The 23878-nt window shown below is 32.5% G+C and overlaps 2 protein-coding genes across 3 annotated transcripts in view; one reads left to right on the forward strand and one right to left on the reverse strand.

The window, feature by feature from the left end:
- LOC134688133 (DDB1- and CUL4-associated factor 1-like) overlaps positions 1 to 23878 on the forward strand; it is a 46698-nt gene that overhangs the window by 3469 nt on the left and 19351 nt on the right. For both annotated transcript variants that reach the window (XM_063548608.1, XM_063548612.1), the window contains exons 2-20: positions 104 to 237; positions 789 to 865; positions 1787 to 1860; positions 2902 to 3018; positions 3650 to 3787; positions 4074 to 4389; positions 4591 to 4727; positions 5117 to 5218; positions 6015 to 6173; positions 7329 to 7369; positions 7697 to 7835; positions 10169 to 10384; positions 10882 to 11051; positions 18413 to 18532; positions 19049 to 19151; positions 19624 to 19743; positions 22468 to 22539; positions 22743 to 22824; positions 23333 to 23472. In XM_063548608.1, coding sequence (XP_063404678.1) covers positions 128 to 237; positions 789 to 865; positions 1787 to 1860; positions 2902 to 3018; positions 3650 to 3787; positions 4074 to 4389; positions 4591 to 4727; positions 5117 to 5218; positions 6015 to 6173; positions 7329 to 7369; positions 7697 to 7835; positions 10169 to 10384; positions 10882 to 11051; positions 18413 to 18532; positions 19049 to 19151; positions 19624 to 19743; positions 22468 to 22539; positions 22743 to 22824; positions 23333 to 23472 — 2433 coding nt within the window. In that variant the 5' untranslated portion in view covers positions 104 to 127. The remainder of the gene's footprint in view (positions 1 to 103; positions 238 to 788; positions 866 to 1786; positions 1861 to 2901; positions 3019 to 3649; positions 3788 to 4073; positions 4390 to 4590; positions 4728 to 5116; positions 5219 to 6014; positions 6174 to 7328; positions 7370 to 7696; positions 7836 to 10168; positions 10385 to 10881; positions 11052 to 18412; positions 18533 to 19048; positions 19152 to 19623; positions 19744 to 22467; positions 22540 to 22742; positions 22825 to 23332; positions 23473 to 23878) is intronic.
- LOC134688145 (uncharacterized) lies at positions 11260 to 17146 on the reverse strand. The gene is made up of 2 exons (XM_063548621.1): positions 15710 to 17146; positions 11260 to 13373 (listed from the first exon to the last, which is right to left on the reverse strand). The coding sequence occupies exons 1-2, from the start codon at positions 16452 to 16454 to the stop codon at positions 12310 to 12312; spliced, it is 1809 nt and encodes a 602-aa protein (XP_063404691.1). The 5' UTR covers positions 16455 to 17146; the 3' UTR covers positions 11260 to 12309.

The raw sequence follows: 23878 nt of genomic DNA on the forward strand, positions 1-23878 counted from the left end.
ACGTATATTTGATGTTTGTTGTAAAATACATGTATATCTATATGTATGTCAAGGGAAGCACTGCTACAATATATAACATATGGTGTTTTGTTTTTTTTTTCAGGTTAGAAATATATAAAACGATAATATGGCTGCCCTAGATTCATTGACGAAATTTAATGGTATTTTGGATGAATGGATTACAAATGAATATCGTAACAGACTTGACAACAATGAAATCATTAACATGCTTACGAAGTAAGAAATTTGTTTTTGAAATTACCTTATATACTAAGAGTAAATATAACAACACTATTGGTCTGAAAGAAAAGGTTTAGAGCAGGTCTTAAAGCAAAGATTCAAATTCATTGTATTATTAAACAAAAAAAATGTAGTATTCCTTTTCATGTTGCGATACATTGCACTGGAATAAGATGGTATTAACCATACTGAAATACAATATAAACGAAACTTTGAATGACACAATCAATTTCAACTGATGATTTAAAGATATACATTCATGTATTATTTTAGTTTCTTGTGTACAATTTGGAAATTAGTATGGCGTTCATAATCACTGAACTAGTATATATTTGTTTAGGGGCCAGCTGAAGGACGCCTCCGGGTGCTGGAATTTCTCGTTACATTGAAGACCTGTTGGTGACCTTCTGCTGTTGTTTTTTCTATGGTCAGGTTGTTGTCTCTTTGATACATTCCCCATTTCCATTCTCAATTTTATACATGTATCAAACTGTTAAAACTACTGTAACATGTAATCACACTTTATTGAATCAGCCTATTTATTGCAGGTTATCAGATATTATTGAAAGAGAAACAGAAGAATTTTACAAGATGGACCCAGATCCTTTTGATGATAGACATCCAGGTATTTTTTTGTTTGATATACATGTATTGATATCCAGGTCAGACAACTAGTCTTGCTTAAGTTAATAATACAGGATTTTTATCTCCAACTTTGATTTCACTAGTTACAAATGTACAAAATTTCAAAACAGGACTGAAAAAATGTTAACTGAGCTTATCTATAATTTTGGATATTTTTCGTAAAAGCTTTGCACAACACAAACTTAATTTTGAAAAGGAGTAGGGGCAATAAGGCCCTTATTTGGCCCAAAAATTACTGCAAATTTAAAAGTTATCATACATATCTTTAAATTACTGAAAACTTGACTAAGGTATAAGGTACTAAGAAAAACAAAACAAATTTGACATCAAACAAGTTACCATGGCAACGAATCATGACCTAATTTGCATATTTTGTTAAATTTCGTGATTTTCCTTGTTTTTTCATCAAATTTTAAGTATATTTTAGATTGAAAAAGTATGTGCGCACCCAAGAAACAACTTTATATTTGGTGAGATTATGCCAATAGTTATAATAAAGCTTCTGCTAAATTATTTTGTTGTTTCTCGGCTGCGCAGGATGTTTCCTCAAACGAAATAATGATAGAAAACAGCATAAATTCTATATTTTTCATCGTTTTTGTGAAAACAATACATATTATGACGTAATTGTGACGTCAGCAGATAAAAATCTTTCTGTTTTTAATTTATATTTCTTGACCCTATGCATTTCTAAAGATTATGTGCCAATTTGAAATGGTTATCAAACATTTTATTTTCTTGGGCCAAAACTAGGCCTTAATGCCCCTACTCCTTTACTGAAATCCAACTAAGAAATTATGCTTGGCATAATGTCTTCTAGAAAATAGTCTGTGTCTACCTTTAAAATATTAAGATAGCATGGACCTTTAGCAGATTACTTAATATTTTGTTTCAATTACAGGAAGATCTAATCCAACCTGTACTCTAGGTCATTTAATGAAAGCATTATTCAAGAATGATAATTTTATGAATAAGGTATGACTTAACCTAATGTTAATATTAGTGTGTTGACTATTACCATCATGGATAGTGATGTAAAAATAGTTTAAAGAAATCTGGTTGAAAATGTCAGTTTAGTATTTACATGTTTTAGAAGTCTGTTTTCATAAGGGCTATTTCAGAAAAAAAATGTAGGGGGGGGGGGGGGGGGGGGGGCGGGGGGGTTGGAAGGCAGTTTTTGTCAGCACCCGCCATCCAGACAATTGTAATTGAGAATTATAGTGCATTATCAGTGAAAAATTGCTCTGATACCCATCACCCATGTATTATTTATACAATGTGCCTTCCAACCCCCCCCCCCCCCCTATACATTTTTTTCTGGAATAGCCCTAAATTTGATTGAATATGTGATGACTTTTATTGTGCTTGTTTAAGGTTTTTTTATGCGGAGGAAGCATTATATAAGTTTTACCCTTGTCTGTCTTTAAGTCCTTCTGTACATTTCAAAAATGGTTTCCATTCTCTAACTTTAGTTTGCCTCAACCAAGTGGTAAATACACAATGCTTATTACCATAGATCAAGTTTGAATTTTGGTGTTGTCACTTTACCAGAGTTATGTCCCTTTACAATTGGACAAATTGCTAAATTTTTCATTTTCATTCTCTAACTTTCATGACTTTATTTTGCCTCAGCTAAATGGTATGAAACTTAAATAAAATGCTTTATATTACACCAAAATACAAAATAAGATTGAATTTTGGTGGTTTCACTTTAACCGTTCTAGAGTTATGCTCTTTACAAATAGAAAAATAGCTGAATATTTTGTGTCCATTCTTAAACTTAAGTTAGCCTCTGACAGCCAAATGTTATGAGACTTATACACAATTGTTATTACCACAAAACTTAAATCAAGATCTAATTTGGATAGGTTCATCTTTACCGTTCTTCAATTATTTCCCTTTATAACTTTATATGATGTGCAAGTGGGGGCATCATCTGTGTCCCATGGACACATTTTCCATTTATTTGTTTATATAAAAGCTCCATAGAAATTATTCTTTGATCCTATTTTACAGCTGGTTAACTCTTACTTACTTGGCGGTCATCATAACTTAGAACTTCAGACAGCTGCCTGTCGTCTGCTTCTAGATGTGCTGCCTGGATTAGAAGTAGGAATTGTCTTTGTAGAGACAGTAAGTTTATTCATACACAAATTGTGTTATTGTTTTTTTCCCTAATTTTTATCTGATTTAATCACTCTCCACCGGATGATCTTTTTTTAATAATCTATGTGTTTGTTTTGGTTTATATTAATTTTCCATTTGATTAATTGTGACTTTTTTCTTGCATTTCTCTGAATTTGATATGGGGACATTACAAAAATAGGAAACATGCTTGATGAAGTTATATAAAAAGAACAAATCTTTTGAAGATCATTGGGAAAAAAAAATTATGTTTGTCTACATATTCCTCCACCAAATCGAGTACAATACAACATTTCTCCAAAAAATTAACTACCTTATATAGAGAAATATAGTATCACCCCTGATTCAGTGGTAGAATCTGAGTTCTAAGTAAATGTTAATAATAATACAATCTTCGAAATTGCAATATTTGCAGTTTTTTATTTACTTTAAATTACGTCAAGTTTTGAAAGTTGGTCAATTTAAGATTATGAAAAACATTATTTGTTGTTAATTGTTATAAAAAATTAACAGATAATATATTTAACATTAAGTTAAAAGGAAAAGGATATTTAGATGATATTAAATTCCAGACTATTTATAACATTTAGAGACTAAATTTGCATATTTTTGCCCATAGGAAGGAATAATACGTCCCTTACTGGCATGGGCAGAGAAAGCAGAAGAGCCACTTAGATCATATGCCACAGGTCTGCTAGCAGGAGCTATGGAAGTGCAAGATGTGGCTGTAGACTATAAAGATGAAAATCACCACCTGGTAAAATATTTTTTGATATAAAAAAAATGTCTTAGAATTCATATTTGTGCTAATGCTCATGTTTAACAAAGGTGAGATAACTCTTTAACACCTTAAAATCCTAGTAAACAGCACTATTTTGCTTTCTAAGTGGTATTATTTGTAATATATTTTAAATCTTTGATTTTCCCACTCTTTCAACAAATTTGTTTACAATTTACATGATTTTTGTAAATAGAAAAATGGATGTTTTTGAGAAAACATAATAAAAAAGTTTTAATTAAGTTTGAAATCTTATATTTTACAGGTATTAGTACTTTTAAAACGTTTACATGAATTGAAATCACAGATGGAAAAGGAGAACCAAGAAAAGATGAAACAAATAGAAAGACCATTTGGCCAGTTTTCTGGTAAATCTCGTGGATCAACTTCTCCTGGTAGATCAGGACTGGTACCCACGAGTAGCAGTGAACAATTCTCTGCAAGAGTAAACAGTGTCCAGATATCACCAAATAAAAGCACAGAGAATGGTGTGGAAGGGGACAGTTCATTACCATGTGTTTCACCAACCAAAAGGAATATAGGCAGCAATTCACCAAGGTCACAGGCTATTTATGACCTTGGTAAGTACACATTACTTTATTTTACAAGATACACCAGAAAGATTGCTGTGTAACTGTTTTATAAAGAAGTTTCATCGAAAGTTAAGGTGACTTTAGATTCATATATCTATCAGCATTACATTTCTTTAGGCAAAATTAACGTTATTTTGGGCTAACTCTTTTTTTCTATCGCAAAATAAAAAATGATAACTTGTATTGTAGATACAGAGATTAGTGGTAGCAGTTGGACTAATCAACAACCTTATGTTATAGGGACATACTCCATGAACCCATTAACATTATCAATGAAGCAGAGGCTTATTTTACAGTATCTCACACCACTAGCTGAATACCAAGAGGTTAGTAACTTAACATTTCATTTATGAAACAGAATTGAAAATTGTGGAATGGGAGTAGATTATCTAGCTCTGTGAAATTAAGATGCAAGTTAACTAATAAACATTTAGAAACTGAAATATTAGATTTTCTTATTACTTTCCAGTTGAATGTGCAAGGTTGGAAATTGTCAATTCAAGATGCACATTTTGTAGTAAAGAGCAACTTGTAAATGCAATTTGGACTTTTGAGATTATCATTAGTTGATCAAGAGTCAGTTTCAGTCCAGTTTGGGTGAAAGTAGTTTTTTTTTAACTACAAAAGATTGTCAAAGGAACAATAACTATCATTTGTTATTAAATAGTTTCTTCATTCCAATAAAAATCTAACAATATTGCCCTTTTTTTTCCAGCTTCTGAGTACAGCTTTTGAAAAGAACTCATTAGATTTGATATTTTACTATGTTGACTTGAAAAAGAATACTGATGGGAGATTAGCACTAGAAGCATTAAAGGTACATTAAGACTAAGTAGTTAAGAAATGATTAATATAACTAAGAGGATAAGGGGGAAATAAACATTGATGAGACAAAAACCCAGAAAATATAAGATTAATTACAAAAAGGTTAATACAGCCTTCAGCAACATCACTGACTTTGCAGGAAAATTATATTCACATGTAAATGGTTTTGTTATATTCTGAGATATTTTATACTTTAAAATTTCAGTGGTAGCATAAAAATACAGAATAAACAAAATTTAACCTTGGTTTGAAGACTGATTTTAGTGTCTTTTCTAAACATAAATGAGTGAATTAATATAAATACTCTAAAGTAATACACATTGAGTTTAGTAACAACAATACAATATTTATAACCTTTATCCTGCACATGGTAGGTGCACTTCACTCCAATCATAATTGGAATGCCAGTTTTTCTATTGAAGGTCAGTAATTCTCTCTGGACACTTCGTCATCCTCCACCAATAACTACACAACAGCTAAGGTGGATTTTGCTTTTTCCACTTGCCCACTGTGGGCAGCCCGCTTGTGCCCACTAGTTAAAATCCTCTACAAGAGAAATTATATGTCTACACCTATGTGTGGACAGAGTGGACAAGCTAGAAATTTTGCTCACCCGGTGCCCACTTCCACTGTGGGCCGATGAACAAAGCAAAATCCACCTGAGCTGTAGAGAAACTGCCACAAAAGTGCTAAAAGTGGTATAATACACCATTCAATAATCAGTAACCTTTATAAATAGATATTTAGCTAAAGTTGTACATTATACAAAAATTATGTATATTTTTTAGTATTTAGCTACACTATTGTGTCACAAGAAGTTTTCTGTGGAATTCCTGCAAACCAATGGAGTACAGAAGTTATTAGACGTGTACAGACCATCAATTGCAGCCACTGGTGTATCACTCTGTCTATATTACTTGTCTTATTTTGAAGATGCTATGGAAAGGGTAATCTTTATATCATTTATTTTAGATGAATTATTTGTTTCTACAAAATGACAAACATAACAATAAACTTAAAATATGTTAATTATTAAACTTCAGAAAAAGTAGATTTAAAATTGAGAATGGAAATGGGGAGTGTGTCAAAGAGACAACAACTCGACCATAGAAAAAACAACAGCAGAAGGTCACCAACAGGTCTTCAATGTAGCGAGAAATTCCGGCACCCTGAGCTGGTCCACTAAAAAAATATACACTAGTTCAGTGATAATGAACGCCATACTAATTTCCAAATTGTACACAAGAAAATTAAAATAATACAAGACTAACAAAGGCCAGAAGCTCCTGACTTGGGACAGGTGCAAAAATGTGGTGGGGTTAAACTTGTTTATGAGATCTCCCCCCCTCCCCCTATTCCCTCAAGCCAATGTAGAAAAGTAAACCCATAACAATACACACATTTAAAATTCAGTTCAAGAGAAGTCTGAGTCTGATGTCAGAAGATAAAACCAAAGAAAATAAACAAAATGACAATAATACATAAATAACAACAAACTACTAGCAGTTAACTGACATGCCAGCTCCAGACTTCAATTAAACTGATTGAAAGATTATGATTTCTGATTTTGACTACCTCTCATTGTTGAGCAGCATCAACTTCATTTAAGTTGATTAAATATTATGTTGTAAATAAGTACATCAATAATGTATGAATTGAAATCAACCTTTATAATGTAAATATTACTTTACTAAAATCTCTTTCAAAATAACATTTCTGATGTCTCTTCAACATTAAAGCCTTTGTAAAATCTGATCCTCATTAATCAGGGAACAAACATGGACAAATTTTTTATTATGATACAAAGTATTTTTTTTTAAATATTGAGAGCAAACAGATCAACTTGACATATCTTTGGATGATTTAGTTTTATAAAAGTTCTTTGCAGCCTCTTGATGAAATAAAACAGTTGTGAAGCTAGACTTAAAGCAGTCAATTTGATTTGTTTAATCTATTGTCAAATACAAAATTTCTATTGCAAATTATCCACAAGGGTAGAGCAGCTAAGTGCTAGGGACAATACCATACCCATGAACTATTGTATTTGTAATATACATTTTTTGTTAATATGTTTCATGGACATTTTTCTGTTTTTTTTACAGGTTTGTTTGTTTCCAGAACATATCTTGTCTAAAATTGTTAAGTAAGTAAAATATTTTAAAGTTTAAGGTCATCTAGATTTGTGTATGACAGTATCGGATTTAACAAACAGATTTCTTTTTATAGTTTAATTATTATACATAGCTTAAGTCTAAGGTTAGGAGCTATAAGTAGAATTTGTTTTTTTTACTTTTGATTGTTAGGACTACATGTAAAATTAAAATAAAATAGTCACTTCAAAAATATTATATTGACTGAATTAAAAACTAGTTGGTTATTTTTGAAATTATGTGTTTAAATAAAGGGAGAATACTGTTTTACCGCTGTCTGTCACATGCAATTGTGATGGTATTTTCTTTTTCTTTTTCAGTTATATTCTGTGGCTGTTGGAATGTTCACACAATTCGAGCAGAAGTCATGCAGCCATGTTTTTAGGACAAGCCTTTACATTCAGGGTTATACTTGATTTATTTGATAAGAAGGATGGACTGAGAAGATTGGTTAATGTTGTAAGTTATTCTGAAAAAAAAGTTGTGTCAGTCTTCTTGGGAGATACTGGTTTTTTCTTTCTTTTTGTAACTGAAAACCTTTAAAAAAAGATAACTACAAATTAAATCCTCTTGAAAAAACGATGAGTAATGCAGAAATATTAAAAGCTTTCCACCACTGCCGAAATTTGCATTTAAAAAGCTCTATAATTGTTTTGTTTTAGTGTCTAAATTTGTTCACTTTGATGATTTGTTATGTTTCAAATTTAGAGAGTTGATTTAAAAGACAAATATTTTGTACCGGTTGATGTCAAATGGTGTGTTTGAATCTCAATGTGTATAAACAATTTAGTTTAAAATTGAAATCATTTACTTGTGCTGTAAGATTTTTATACGACCGCAAATTTTGAAAAAATTTTCGTCGTATATTGCTATCACGTTGGCGTCGTCGTCGTCGTCGTCGTCCGAATACTTTTAGTTTTCGCACTCTAACTTTAGTAAAAGTGAATAGAAATCTATGAAATTTTAACACAAGGTTCATGACCATAAAAGGAAGGCTGGTATTGATTTTGGGAGTTTTGGTCCCAATATTTTAGGAATTAGGGGCCAAAAAGGGCCCAAATAAGCATTTTCTTGGTTTTCGCACTATAACTTTAGTTTAAGTTAATAGAAATCTATGAAATTTTGACACAAGGTTTATGACCACAAAAGAAAGGTTGGGATTGATTTTGGGAGTTTTGGTTTCAATAGTTTAGGAATTAGGGGCCAAAAAAGGGCCTAAATAAGCATTATTCTTGGTTTTCGCACAATAACTTTAGTTAAAGTAAATAGAAATCAATGAAATTAAAACACAATGTTTATGACCACAAAAGGAAGGTTGGTATTGATTTTGGGAGTTTCGGTCCCAACAGTTTAGGAATTAGGGGCCAAAAAGGGACCCAAATAAGCATTTTTCTTGGTTTTCCCACCATAGCGTTAGTATAAGTGAATAGCAATCTATGAAATTTAAATACAAGGTTTATGACTATAAAAGGAAGGTTGGTATTGATTTTGGGAGTTTTGGTCCCAACAGTTAAGGAAAAAGGGCCCAAAGGGTCCAAAATTAAACTTTGTTTGATTTCATCAAAATTGAATAATTGGGGTTCTTTAATATGCCGAATCTAACTGTGTATGTAGATTCTTAATTTTTGGTCCCGTTTTCAAATTGGTCTATATTAAGGTCCAAAGGGTCCAAAATTAAACTTAGTTTGATTTTAACAAAAATTGAAACCTTGGGGTTCTTTGATATGCTGAATCTAAAAATGTACTTAGATTTTTGATTATTGGCCCAGTTTTCAAGTTGGCCTAAATCGAGGTCCAAAATTAAACATTGTTTGATTGCATCAAAAATTGAATAATTGGGGTTCTTTGATATGCCAAATCTAACTGTGTATGTAGATTCTTAATTTTTGGTCCAGTTTTAAAATTGGTCTAAATTAAAGTGCAAAGGGTCCAAAATTAAACTAAGTTTGATTTTAACAAAAATCAAATCCTTGGGCCTCTTTGATATGCTGAATCTAAACATGTACTTAGATTTTTGATTATGGGCCCAGTTTTCAAGTTGGTCTAAATCAGGATCTAAAATTATTATATTAAGTATTGTGCAATAGCAAGTCTTTTCAATTGCACAGTATTGTGCAATGGCAAGAAATATCTAATTTCACAATATTGTGAAATAGCAAATTTTTTTTTAATTAAGAGTTATCTTTCTTTGTCCAGTAAAGTAAGCAAGAAATATCTGCAAGAATTTTTTTTAATTGGAGTTATCTTTCTTTGTCCAGAATCAACTTGAATCTTTGTTATATACAATATACAATGTATATTCACTTTTTACTACCAACTGATAAATTTAAATAATCTTTACCATTCAGTGATAACAAGCAGTTTTTTTACATCTTAATATTTTATGATGTATTTAAATGAGTAGTAATTGTTGCAAACTCCATTAGAATATTTTAATTGAAATCAGTTTTGGAATAAGGGAAAGGGGGATGTGATTAAAAAATTGAGTTCAATTTTTCTCATTTGAAATTTCATAAATAAAAAGAAAATTTCTTCAAACATTTTTTTGAGAGGATTAATATTCAACAGCAAAGTGAATTGCTCTAAGAGAAAACAAAAATTTTAAGTTCATTTGAAATCATTCATTCTGTGTCAGAAACCTATGCTGTGTCAACTATTTAATCACAATCCAAATTTAGAGCGGAATCCAGCTTGAATGTTGTGTCCATACTTGCTCCAACTGTTCAGGGTTCAACCTCTGCGGTCGTATAAAGCTACGCCCTGCGGAGCATCTGGTTTATTATTTGTTTTAGATAAGTACACTTGAGATCATGAATGAAAATGATGAACAAGTCCACAACACATTAAATGATGATCAGATTTACACAATGAGACAGATGGTCAGGCACACAACATTTGCTATGAAACGCTATTTTGAAGCTCACTTGTCACTGAAAGCTGATGAAATACGTAGATCACACTTGAGAAATGATGGAGGTTCTCCCGTGCAGGAGACACCAGCATATAAAGTAAGTAGTGTAATCATTTAGCAAAAATAACATGAAGGTGTAATTAATCTGTAAGTGTGTTTTTATTTTTTTCTGAAAGGGTTGACAAATTTGAGATTGAGGCAAAATAATTGGATTCAAAAATTGTCCACTTCTACCTTTACTAAATTTAATTTTGATTTCCTGTTTATTTTTTATGCTCAACCTGTGAATGCCCACCTACGATAGTAGAGGGGCATTTTGTTTTCTGGTCTGTGCCTCCCTCTGTCCCACTTCAGATTAAAGTTTTTGGTCAAGGTAGTTTTGGATGAAGTTGAAGTCCAATCAACTTGAAACTTAGTATACATGTTCCATGAATGAAAGTAATGATAGGAAACATTATAAAAAAACCAATTATGGTACAAATTAAAGGAATATTAAAAAAAAAAAAGAGCTCACCATTCTGAATGTTTTTCTTGTCATCATAGAGAAACTTAGTTCTAAGGAAGTAATATAGAATGTAAACAACTTTTTTGCAGCCAATAAAAGTATCGGGTGAAGTAGTACAAGATAATATAGAGTTAATGATGGATCTGATGCCTGTCAGACTTCACTGGGATCCAGAGTTACTCTTCCATAAACTAGGGGGCGTTGTTCTGCTAACCAAATTGTTGGCATTGATACCTTCATGGAGCAACTATACTGGAAAGTAAGTATTCAAGCAAACAAATTGTAGCTATAAAGATAGGGAGATGTGGTATGATTGCCAATAAGAAAACTATCCAACAAAGTGTACTACACATGGTTGTATCAGAGAACATTTAGTCTATATGTGAAGAGGATTCACAACTGGAAGAGGGTATCAATTGAGATGAATTGAATAATACTTTGAATCTTATTATCTTCCATTTATTCTGTTGTCCTTGAGGGTATGACGACATCTTAAGTTATATTGACAGACGGATGCCTAGTGATGACTTGAGACCTACATGACATGTTAGCACATAAAAGGGACGACGAATGCCAAGTGACGCCTCTAACACATTCTATGTGATCCTGGATACTACTGTGCCTCATGATTACCTTCAGACCTCTAACTTAAGTTTGAGGATCCTCTATAAGATAGTTTCTTGTGTGTTGCCCTTTAACCCTGGAACAGCTGGTGGAAAATCATACTCATCATAAACATGTACATGTATATACCACATGGGACCAATGCTAGTCTCTCGGCTAGTCTTTAGATGAAGAACCACAATTACTGACCATATAAAAACCAGAACCAAACAAATGACTAAACCTGACGCAAGTACTTCAACAAATTGATAAGGCTGTTGATAACAAAGGCTTGATAAAGTTTCACTTTTATTATAATATAAGTTTGCCCTTTGGGAGTCAGTATCTCAGCTAGGAAAATTTTGCTCCAGGCCCTGTCGACGACACTTGGTATAGTGGGTAGCCAAGCCCCGTGGACATGGACACTCCGCCAATCAACTGGAACGCAGAGGGTTCCAAAAAGGGGATGAAGCGATGCTTCATCTCGTAGCAGGGTGCTACGAAAAGGGGTTGAATTGACGGTGGAGAGATGAAAAGTAGTTAATTACTTGGGGATTAGAAGAGAAATTAACCAGTGGTGAATTTCGTAATGGTCCAAAAATCAGATGTGAAACAGCTGAGTGACCCCCAAGGAATTGAATAGGAATGTGGTTGTAAGGGGATGGACTTAAATTGAACACCTTGGACACCTTCAATACTTCACTGATAATAAAGATAGAAATAATTAACTATGCATTTAATCATATGAATCAGTTTTAAAAATAAAACAATCAAATACATGATATATAAATACTCAGATATTTAATATCCACAGGTATGTATTGTACATGTGCAAATGTACACTATATGGTATAAAATAAGAATAAAAACAAAATTATTTTACATAAGATATCCCTAATGGAAATATACAAGAATCATGATGATAACTTTTGTTGTGCTTTTTTAATTACATTTTTACTAGTTCTTATATAGCGACAATAACTATTAGACTTCCATCTACCTAATGTTTTAATTAAGTGATCCTCAATATTAGATTTTCCAGCTGTTGTCGCAGCTCCAATTCGAAATGAATGTCCGTTAAAGGACTGGGGATTATATCCACAGATACACAAAAGATGCTTTAACTTGCTGATGAAAAATTCTCTTTCTAGAGCTTTACCAGATTCGTCAATAAATAAAGCATTATTATTTTGAAATTTAAACATGGTGTTCCTTACAATCAAATAATCATGTAAAGCTTTAAATGGACAACAATCATGATTTAGCTTGTGAAGTTGAATATCAACACCCATCCTGAAAGGGTCAGTCTTAGATTGCTTTAAATGTAAAATAACATAGTCAGAATAAAATAAAACATCAGATATACATAAATTGTTGTTACAATCAAATGATTTTGACCTGCGAATTGTAAACTCGCCACAGTGTAAGAAACCATAAAAAGCTACTGTAAAAGCAGTATATAACATCTGGTCAATAAAAGGTGAAAAAATCCCTTCTTTAAGCTTAACACATAAATGTTGAAGGATATCAAAAGTAATGGGTAAGCGATCTTTAATGATTGGTTTCTGTAATCTTTTAATAGAATTTAAAAACAAGGACAGTCTCTCTAAATTGTTACTGGAATTATTGAAAGGAGAACATATGTTGTCCTTTAAGCATCTATGTCTAATTCCACATATGTATAGTTTAATGGTAGAGTACTGTAGTTTGAGATGTTGAAAGCAATGTGTAGCAAAATATATCAACAGATCTTCTGACACTGAATAAGGCTTGCTGTCAGTAACACTTATACCATTTAATAGCAAAAATTTTAAAAAATGATTATAACCAGTCTCATATGACACTTTTGTCCCTTCGGAAATAGAAAAATTCCATAAATTACTAACTGTTTCACTCAGTGCCACATTACTTCTGATGCACTTGGAACTATGCATGGACTCTGTTCTGCTTTTGGGGCCAGCTTGTGAAAACGGGTGATCTGTAAACGAGACAAAGCATCCGAAATTTGGTTTTTATAACCTGGAACATGTTTTGCACTAAAGTAAAAATTATATTTAGCTGCACACCAAGTCAGCTGTCTCATCAATTTCATAATTTCTAAAGTTTTTGATCTCCCCTTTTTCACAATAGCTACAGTGGCCTCATTATCACACCAGAATAATATTCTTTTACAAGACCACTCTGGCCCCCAAAGCAGTGCTGCTACAACAATAGGATATAATTCTAAAAAGGCTATTGAAAGGTTGTTTGTCAATGATGGTAATTCCAAAGGCCAGGTTGAATAAAAGAATTTCCCCCGAAAAAAGCCCCCAAATCCTATTGTTGACGCAGCGTCTGTAAATAATTCCATATCAAAGCTACTTGTAAATTCATTTTCATGAAACATAGTAATGCCATTCCAGTTTGACAAAAAACGTAACCAAAAATCTAAGTCTGTTCTACATTCTGTGCTTAAATGCACAAAGTCAGACAAATCTTTAACTGTAGTTGACAAGTTAATCAAATAAGAAACAAAAGACCTTCCAGGTAAAATAACCCTGGAAGCAAAATTTAAATGTCCTAATAACTGTAAAAGTTCTCTTTTTGTACAAGATGATTTGTGGAGTATTTTGCGGATAAAATTGCATATCCTTTGCACTTTATTATCAGGTAATCTAGTTTCCATCTTTTGTGAGTCTAGTATGATACCCAAATATTCTAAGCAAGTGGTAGGCCCAACTGTTTTATGACTAGCAATGGGAATGTTAAGCCGTTTAAATATTGTCATCATAATTGCCATTGTCCTCTCTCCATCTTCATCGGGATGGTCGATTGTTAGGAAATCATCTAATAAATGCAAGATATGCTGTACCTTATAGTTTTTCTCAGCAATATAACACACTGCTTGGGAGACAGTGTCAAATATTTTAGGACTGGAACGGCATCCAAAGGTGAGTCTAACATAAAAATAATACATAGATTTCCACTTAAAACAGAATAGCGGCCACTGTGTAGGTTTGTAAGGACAGATTTTAAATGCATCGGATATATCGTATTTGGAAAGACTTGCTTCCCTACCACATTTTGAAATGATGCGGATAGCATCATCTATTTTCACATAAGACATAGAACAATCACTTTTGTCTATCATGTCGTTAACACTCATACATTCATCATTGTGTGGTGATGACAAATCTAAAATTAATCTTTTCTTATCTGAATATTTGCCTGTTGCTACCCCTAAAGGGCTTACTCTAAAACGAGGAAAAGGACTATGTTGAAATGGCCCATACACAAAACCTTTTTCACATTCTTTCTTAATCAAATCTGACACAACTGTAGATTGCGACCTAGCTGAGTAATTATTTTTGCATACTTTTGTATTCCATGTATCGTATTTTACCATTGAATCGAAACCATTTCTTAATCCATTTATCAAATATGATCTGAAATTTATATCTGGATGATTCTGCAGCTCATGCTCAAGTTTTTCTATGTTGATAGGAGTTGATGCTTTCATCGAATAATCTTCCAAAGGTATATTTTGTATATGTAGTCATGATTTGTTATCCGGTTTAGACTGAGTAACATCTTTGCTGCTAGTGTTATTTTTGTAGGTTTGTGAATATTTTTGAGGTACATGATGGTTTTGTCTATTACCTGTACATGTATGTGCTGGGTGACCTGTAGATCTACAGGTTGAGCAAGCGTGAAGAAGGTTGCATGTTGTTCTGAAACAACCCCTGACATTATTATAATTGTTACATACTTCTTTACCGTCGTAAAATACTCTACTACGACCTTGTTTATCAAACTTGTTTTGCATGTTTGGTCTGACTGACCTGTTGTTACCTAAGTTGCTATCTACATGTATACCCTGATGATCAGAAATCTGCAATGAACAAAATTCTGTGGCATGATCAACTTGATGACATAAGTTGCATGCATTAACTCTAATACCCCCACTAACTAGTGAAAGAATGTCACGGTCTCTTTTACTCCAATCAACCTTGATGTGTTTCTCTCTTAGGAGTGTAGCTGCCTTTGCGGAGAATAGCTTATGGTAGGTATAAAATTTATCACCATAAAATTTATGGATCTGAATCAAATCTGCTTCATAAGCATCCAGCTCTTCTCGTCTTTCGGGATATGACCCACACATAATACGTTTATATTTCCCAAAGGCCTGAATAAAATCTTGTATGTTCAGGTTCCTGTTAAGACGGGGGTCAGGCTTGCTTGATAAATTCACCTTTATTTCATCAGCAGTGATATTGTGTGATTGAGGGTTTTCGTAATTTGATATTAGTAAAGTAGTAAGATTAATATCCTTACCCTCAATAATATTCCTTTGAATATTCGGCGACACAATATCAACGTTGGTGAAAGAATCCGATCTCACTCCATATCTTGTTGAATCCATTTCGGCACTGGTATGGTGAGAAAATGGCAAGGCACTTGTCGACGGACTAAAGTTGAAGTTGTGTTGTGCGGTGGTTCTCTGGGTTGTACCAGGAACTGGTACTAGCGGGACATCGGAGGCGTTCCGTTGTTCGTACCAATTAGCCAGATCGTAGGTCTTGTTGAAGGAATCCGGTGATGGTCTAATGTGGGTTACGGATGGTTGCATGCTTGCCATACACTGGGTAAACGTGTTGACCATAGTAGATGTAAACAAAGCGGCCATATTGTTTACATTGGAGTCCCGTACGTCGTTTCCGGTTACACTATCCATGCGCGTTGTTGATGGGGCGGAACTTCCTTCATCTGTGGGCGGGTCTTGAAGTACTTCTCTAGTTGGTTGCCTAATATGGTCATCCGCTGCGACGGGTGCACCTTCTCGTATTTCGTTATTGCATAGGCGCTCCTTGTTGTCTAGATACAGTTGTTTAAGTAATGCTTTAGACCAGCTTTTTGGAATGTTTATTCCTAACTTCCGCAATTCGTCCCGAAATCTTGCACCTGTCCAATTTTCTGGATTTTCCATATCCCATTGCGAGCTTTGTGTAGCATTTTCTTCGTTGTTATATGGATGTGGTCTGTTACGTGAACGACGGTTGCGTCTGGTCGAAGAAGCCATGTTATAAAATTTACTAAAGTTTTGATATCCGTAAAATACGACACTGTTGAATAACCTGATTAAAGTTCTCAAATTACGGGAAATAGTAGTCCAATGTTGATATTAATTACTAAAAGTTTTAATAGCCGTTAAATCACCAAAACTGTTAAATAAAACTAATTCAAGTTCTCAAATTTCTGGAAATAGTAGTCCAATGTTGAAATACAAGAAGTGATAGGAATAACGAATTTAAACAGCAATGAATATGTGTACGAGATCACTAATTTACGATGAGTTTTTTAAAGAATTGTGTCAATTGTCTACAGTTCTCTGATTAATCGTGATCACTATTAGGAAATGATCGAAAGTCTGTATAAAATACCTTGTGTCTCCAAGACAGGAGAAAATAAAGTTATATAAATCCGATTTCCAGTCCAGACAATCTTCACAATAGAGTCTCAAGTTTAAACAGCAGAAAATCAGTGTAAAATGAAATTGAAAACTTATTCCTATAGAGTAAACGTCCTTTGTATTCAACAGCCAAATCAAAAGTGAGAAGCTGGCAGCCTGAAATTGTAACCTGAGAACCTAATCCCTGATATCAGACAGACCAAATTAGGCATGACCTTTGACCTTACAATGGAATCAACTGCCCCATTCATGGAAGAAACCATTCCATCTGAATAAACAACACTTATACTCTCTGCATAAGTTTCAATTATTAAAATAAGGTTATAACTATCTATCAAAACCGGATATCAGAAAAATGAAAAATACACACCTGAAATTCATTAATGGCTTTCAGTAATGGCAAACACACATACTATAAGGTAAATAAAGTGGTTTTAGTTTTTTTTAAAGAAATAACTAATATTTAAAATGGTTCAAAAGCATCTATAATACTAAAATTACGAGGTCCAATTTGTCAGCCGTCATCACGTAAAAACGACGAATCAAAGAATTCAACTCTATATATAACTAATATAGTACAAAGGTGTAGATTAAAAATTACACCTCTCCAGGCCCTTTTGTTTCCCACGTAATTAATATTGCCAATAATTAAGAAGTTCCGGGTCGAGTCCGATACCGATACCAGTAGTATATTCACCTGTTACCTATTACCTTATCTGTACGTTCCGCATCTGAAAGGCGCACCAGCAAAAAGTGTATTCAGAATTAATATGCTGTATATATATATACACGGGTAATAAATTAATCACAGGGTTGACACTACTAAATTGTCAAATTGTTACCTATTGTAGTATTTTAATCAGTAAGACTTTCTAAGATAATAATACGAATACTAAAAATCTGGACTAAAAATAAGGCGTATAGGTAGTACAGGTTTCAATTTGTTAGCGGGCATCACGTTAAACAGCGAATCTAAGAATTCAACTTTATTTATAACTAATATAGGACAATGCTATTGATTGAAAAATACTCCATTCCAGGACCTTTTGTTTTCCAAATAATTAATATCACCAATAATTGATAAGTTCCAGTTCGACGGGTTCAAACAGAAAGATTTGAAAGCAGACGGAAAACGGTGTATCTTATAATCGGCATGATATCACGGGTGTGTTATAGCGGGCATCACGTAAAACAGCGAATCAAAGAATTCAACTTTATTTATAACTAATATAGGACAATGCTATTGATTGAAAAATACTCCATTCCAGGACGTTTTGTTTTCCAAATAATTAATATTACCAATAATTGATAAGTTCCAGTTCGACGAGTTCAAACAGAAAGATTTGAAAGCAGACAGAAAACGGTGTATCTTATAATCGGCATGATATCACGGGTGTGTTCTAGTAGTACATATAAATTTTGAATCTTAGCTGATGATGTTTTTTACTGAACTTAGTAAAATCCTATTCTAACTTAAATTACTATGTACATATATATATATATGAAATAAATTTGAAATACATGTGATATATTCCATAAAAGCATCTTTTACTTTCTTTGTGTTTTAGGTCAGAGACAGTTAAGAATACATTAGATATTTTCACAGTGTGTACAGTTACACCAAGGACACAGTTAGCTTTACTGCAAAATATTACAGTTCCAGAAAATTTGGTTTATCCTGCCATCAGGTATGATGAATGGATGTGTAACACCAGACTAATAAAAGTTATTATATGAAGTATGTTTCTGTTAAAAATACAAAACCTCTCACTTTTGAGGCAAACAAAAGATCACTTAGATGGTTAGCAGATTTTAATTAGAAAGTGAACTTGAATATTATGATGATAGAAGCACATAATGTTTTCTAGTCTTTTAACTTTTTCTAGCAAGTTTTATGTAAGTTAGTTTACCATGAAGTTGTGGTCAACTCAACTTGAAACTTCATAGAAAAGTTTATGTTGCTTTGAACTTTATATAATATAAAAATATTCCAAATAAGAGTTTGACTCATATTCCAACGTTTACTGAACACAAAAATGTATAGTGTGGCATCAATTCATTATTGGGTTAAAAAATTGGTTTAAGGTAGTTTACACACAAACTTCAAACTCAGTACACATGTTCGATATCTTAAAAAAAAAAACATTTGCATTTCAGGCCATTTTTGATTTTGTGACTTTTATCCCTGTTAATTTCTATTTCAGCATATTTATAAATTTAGCTGATGGTGAAACATTAGCAGAACCAGAAGTACAGAAGTCAGCATTGAATGCTCTCATAAATTGTGTGTGTGGTCCTATAGAAAGGGTAAGATTTTAATAAATTGTGTGTGTGGTCCTATAGAAAGGGTAAGATTTTAAATCACAATAATTCTGAATTTTCAATTTATTTATCAATTTAACATATATATATGTATGACACATTCAAGATTAAGATTATTTCCATATACTGTAAATTCAGAAATTATTGCATGCATTTATTATTGCGATTTTGTCATTCTAGACAGAAATGCAATTTTGATTTTTACGATTTTGAGAAAAATCCTGTTTAATTCATATAAAATATTTCAAAATGCGAGTTTAAACTATTGTGTTAACAACGCTGTCGCATTTTTCGCAATAATAAAAACCTCGCAATAACTTCTGAATTTACAGAAAATAGAATTGGAAAGGAAATATTGGCTTTACTTCGTCTATTCATCATTACTGTCATTGTAATTTTCAAACTGCAAAAAATCCCAGACCAATGTTAAATTAAGTTATACAAGTTGTTTTTATAGTATGGAGCTGGTGTAGGTCGATACATGAGTGTGGGGAGTAGGAAGAAGATAAACTCAAAGATGGGAGAAGATATTCTCAGTAAGATGTGGAATGGTATCAGAATTAACAATGGCATTATGGTAAGTAAGTCGCTGATAGAAATAGGAAATTCAGTCACTCCATTTTGTTATTTGGATGATATGCTAAATTGTCAACTTTATAATAGAATTTCATTAAAGAAATCGCTTTAATTTTACAACTATTTAGTTTATGTATAGCTTATTTGAAAACAAGAATAAAAAATATAGGTCGCCGATGATTAAAAAAAGATAATTTCAATTCTAATGCCAAAAAATAGCATTTTTGCAGCAAAGGGAGATAATTTGGAGCTTTTTCAATGATATAAACATTTTAAAAGTCGTCTGGGGCCAAACCGATTCGATTTGTTTGGTTCATTTTTATACGACCGCAAATTTTGAAAAAATTTTCGTCGTATATTGCTATCACGTTGGCGTCGTCGTCGTCGTCGTCGTCGTCGTCGTCCGAATACTTTTAGTTTTCGCACTCTAACTTTAGTAAAAGTGAATAGAAATCTATGAAATTTTAACACAAGGTTTATGACCATAAAAGGAAGGCTGGTATTGATTTTGGGAGTTTTGGTCCCAACATTTTAGGAATTAGGGGCCAAAAAGGGCCCAAATAAGCATTTTCTTTGTTTTCGCACTATAACTTTAGTTTAAGTTAATAGAAATCTATGAAATTTTGACACAAGGTTTATGACCACAAAAGAAAGGTTGGGATTGATTTTGGGAGTTTTGGTTTCAACAGTTTAGGAATTAGGGGCCAAAAAAGGGCCCAAATAAGCATTATTCTTGGTTTTCGCACAATAACTTTAGTTAAAGTTAATAGAAATCAATGAAATTTAAACACAATGTTTATGACCACAAAAGGAAGGTTGGTATTGATTTTGGGAGTTTCGGTCCCAACAGTTTAGGAATTAGGGGCCAAAAAGGGACTCAAATAAGCATTTTTCTTGGTTTTCGCACCATAGCGTTAGTATAAGTAAATAGAAATCTATGAAATTTAAACATAAGGTTTATGACTATAAAAGGAAGGTTGGTATTGATTTTGGGAGTTTTGGTCCCAACAGTTAAGGAAAAAGGGGCCCAAAGGGTCCAAAATTAAACTTTGTTTGATTTCATCAAAATTGAATAATTGGGGTTCTTTAATATGCCGAATCTAACTGTGTATGTAGATTCTTAATTTTTGGTCCCGTTTTCAAATTGGTCTACATTAAGGTCCAAAGGGTCCAAAATTAAACTTAGTTTGATTTTAACAAAAATTGAAACCTTGGGGTTCTTTGATATGCTGAATCTAAAAATGTACTTAGATTTTTGATTATTGGCCCAGTTTTCAAGTTGGCCCAAATCGAGGTCCAAAATTAAACATTGTTTGATTTCATCAAAAATTGAATAATTGGGGTTCTTTGATATGCCAAATCTAACTGTGTATGTAGATTCTTAATTTTTGGCCCAGTTTTAAAATTGGTCTAAATTAAAGTGCAAAGGGTCCAAAATTAAACTAAGTTTGATTTTAACAAAAATTAAATTCTTGGGCCTCTTTGATATGCTGAATCTAAACATGTACTTAGATTTTTGATTATGGGCCCAGTTTTCAAGTTGGTCCAAATCAGGATCTAAAATTATTATATTAAGTATTGTGCAATAGCAAGTCTTTTCAATTGCACAGTATTGTGCAATGGCAAGAAATATCTAATTTCACAATATAGTGAAATAGCAATTTTTTTTTTTAATTAAGAGTTATCTTTCTTTGTCCAGTATAGTAAGCAAGAAATATCTGCAAGAATTTTTTTCAATTGGAGTTATCTTTCTTTGTCCAGAATCAACTTAAATCTTTGTTATATACAATATACAATGTATATTCACTTTTTACTACCAACTGATAAATTTAAATAATCTTTACCATTCAGTGATAACAAGCAGTTTTTTTACATCTTAATATTTTATGATGTATTTAAATGAGTAGTAATTGTTGCAAACTCCATTAGAATATTTTAATTGAAATTAGTTTTGGAATAAGGGAAAGGGGGATGTGAATAAAAAATTGGGTTCAATTTTTCTCATTTAAAATTTCATAAATAAAAAGAAAATTTCTTCAAACATTTTTTTGAGAGGATTAATATTCAACAGCATAGTGAATTGCTCTAAGAGAAAACAAAAATTTTAAGTTCATTTGAATACATTCATTCTGTGTCAGAAACCTATGCTGTGTCAACTATTTAATCACAATCCAAATTTAGAGCGGAATCCAGCTTGAATGTTGTGTCCATACTTGCCCCAACCGTTCAGGGTTCAACCTCTGCGGTCGTATAAAGCTACGCCCTGCGGAGCATCTGGTTGTATCATATCATAAAGTAATAACTAATAGTGTAATAAAAAAAAATTGTAATGAAAAAAACAAATGTTTGATTTTTTGCTCAAATTTTTGTACCTGCCAGTCTCCTTAATTTGATATTTTTTGCACTCTCTGCTAAGCTGGAAAGGATGGGAAATCATGTATGTCAGTTTGTTCTTCCCTATATAGGTTTGAAGTCCTTAAATGTGAGAAAGATACTTTTAATTTATAACTTTATTGATCAACCCTTAGATATGAGAAAGATATTTTTGTTTGATAACTTATAAAGATATTAGCTATCCTATATGTACCTGATAGCAATCCTGATTTTAGAGAGATAAAAAATGGATAACAAATGACTGAATTCAGTACTTGTCAATTCCATTCAGAAATAGATTTAACATTACTTTGACATCTTTTATTTCTATGTTACACAATTTTCCTTCTAGGTACTGCTGAAGTTGTTATCTATTAAAACACCAATAACAGATGCTGATTCTATCAGGGCATTAGCCTGTAAGGTTAGTCAAATAATAAATGTTTTAACAATAGATAATTACACATGAAAATGACATTTGTCTTTGAAAGATTGTTAATAGCAGCCAAAATTATGAAAGGTACTCATTCAGTCCTGTTGTGTCACCCATTGTCCCTTGTCAGTAAGTGCCAAAATTATTTTGGTGTTGACTGAATATTTTTTAACATTGAATAAACTTATTTTCAGGCATTACTGGGTCTTTCCAGATCAGAAACAGTAAGACAGATTATCAGTAAACTACCTCTCTTTACTAATGGACAGATACAATGTAAGTTATGCACTAAGTCAATTTGTTATGATACATTATGCTTCATTAAAATAACATAGTTTTGATAGGAATAAAATCAGCAGGAGTAAAAGTCATCTTCACCAAATCTCATACACATGTACATCCCTTTCAGTGGTTAGAAATAGAGTTTCCAACCTGATAAATTTTATGATTTCTTTTTATTACCAAGCAGTGTTGTTCTTTAGTGAATAGACATAGCATGATCAACACCAAGCAATAATTATGCTTAAACCAGTTCTAAAAAAGATCTTGAACTTGCTGTGAGTTGTGAGTATTTGCTCCATGTTGAAGGTCTTAATGTGACAGAGTATAAGAACTGCAATACAAGATTTTGTGTTGCTGATTGATACACAATATCCATTCTTCTTTCTATTCCAACAAGTGCTTTGATTAACACATTTATTTTGAAGTGATTTAATTTATACAATTGAGCTTACTTCCATACTAAATCAAAACTACTTTAACATTCTTTAACTTTTTTACATAGATTTAATGAAGGAACCAGTTTTGCAGGACAAACAACAAGAATTTATCAAGTTTTGTAGATATGCCAGTGACTTAATGGAGAGGGTCTCAGGAAAACTAGCTAGTGCTAATTTTGATGCTTCACTTGATGAAATAAGAAGGGTATGTACTATTTTCTTTTTTCCTGTGGATGTGTTATCTAAAGTATATAGATTGAAGATTTGTTTCTTATGATTTCATTATTATACCCTAGCTTTAAATAAGTGGACTAACTGTTTTATTATACCCCTGCTTTAAAAAAAGCGGGGGTGTACTGTTTCACCTCTCTCTGTCCGTCCATCCATCTATCCCATGAATATGTTTTGTCGCATCTTTCTCAGGATTTCTGAAATTTGGTTTCAGGGCTCATATGAGTCAGCAATACAAAGTGATGTGTTTTTAGATTCACTGAACAACTTTCTGTTAACCTTATACTTTTAGCAGCCAGGGGTAAAATTAGTGAGCAGTAGCTACAAGATTCACTTGTTTGAACTTGACTCATGTTCTGGAGATGAAAAAGAAATGACAA

This window comes from Mytilus trossulus, chromosome 1, assembly GCF_036588685.1.
Source record: "Mytilus trossulus isolate FHL-02 chromosome 1, PNRI_Mtr1.1.1.hap1, whole genome shotgun sequence".
In the NCBI taxonomy this organism is placed as follows: Eukaryota; Metazoa; Mollusca; class Bivalvia; order Mytilida; family Mytilidae; genus Mytilus; species Mytilus trossulus.

Coding starts and splice junctions, on each gene's coding strand:
- LOC134688145 (XM_063548621.1), bottom strand. CDS start 16,454: ATGGCTTCTTCGACCAGACGCAACCGTCGTTCACGTAACAGACCACAT. Junction 13,374..15,709: donor TCAAAGGAATATTATTGAGG/GTAAGGATATTA, acceptor TCTCGTTTACAG/ATCACCCGTTTTCACAAGCT.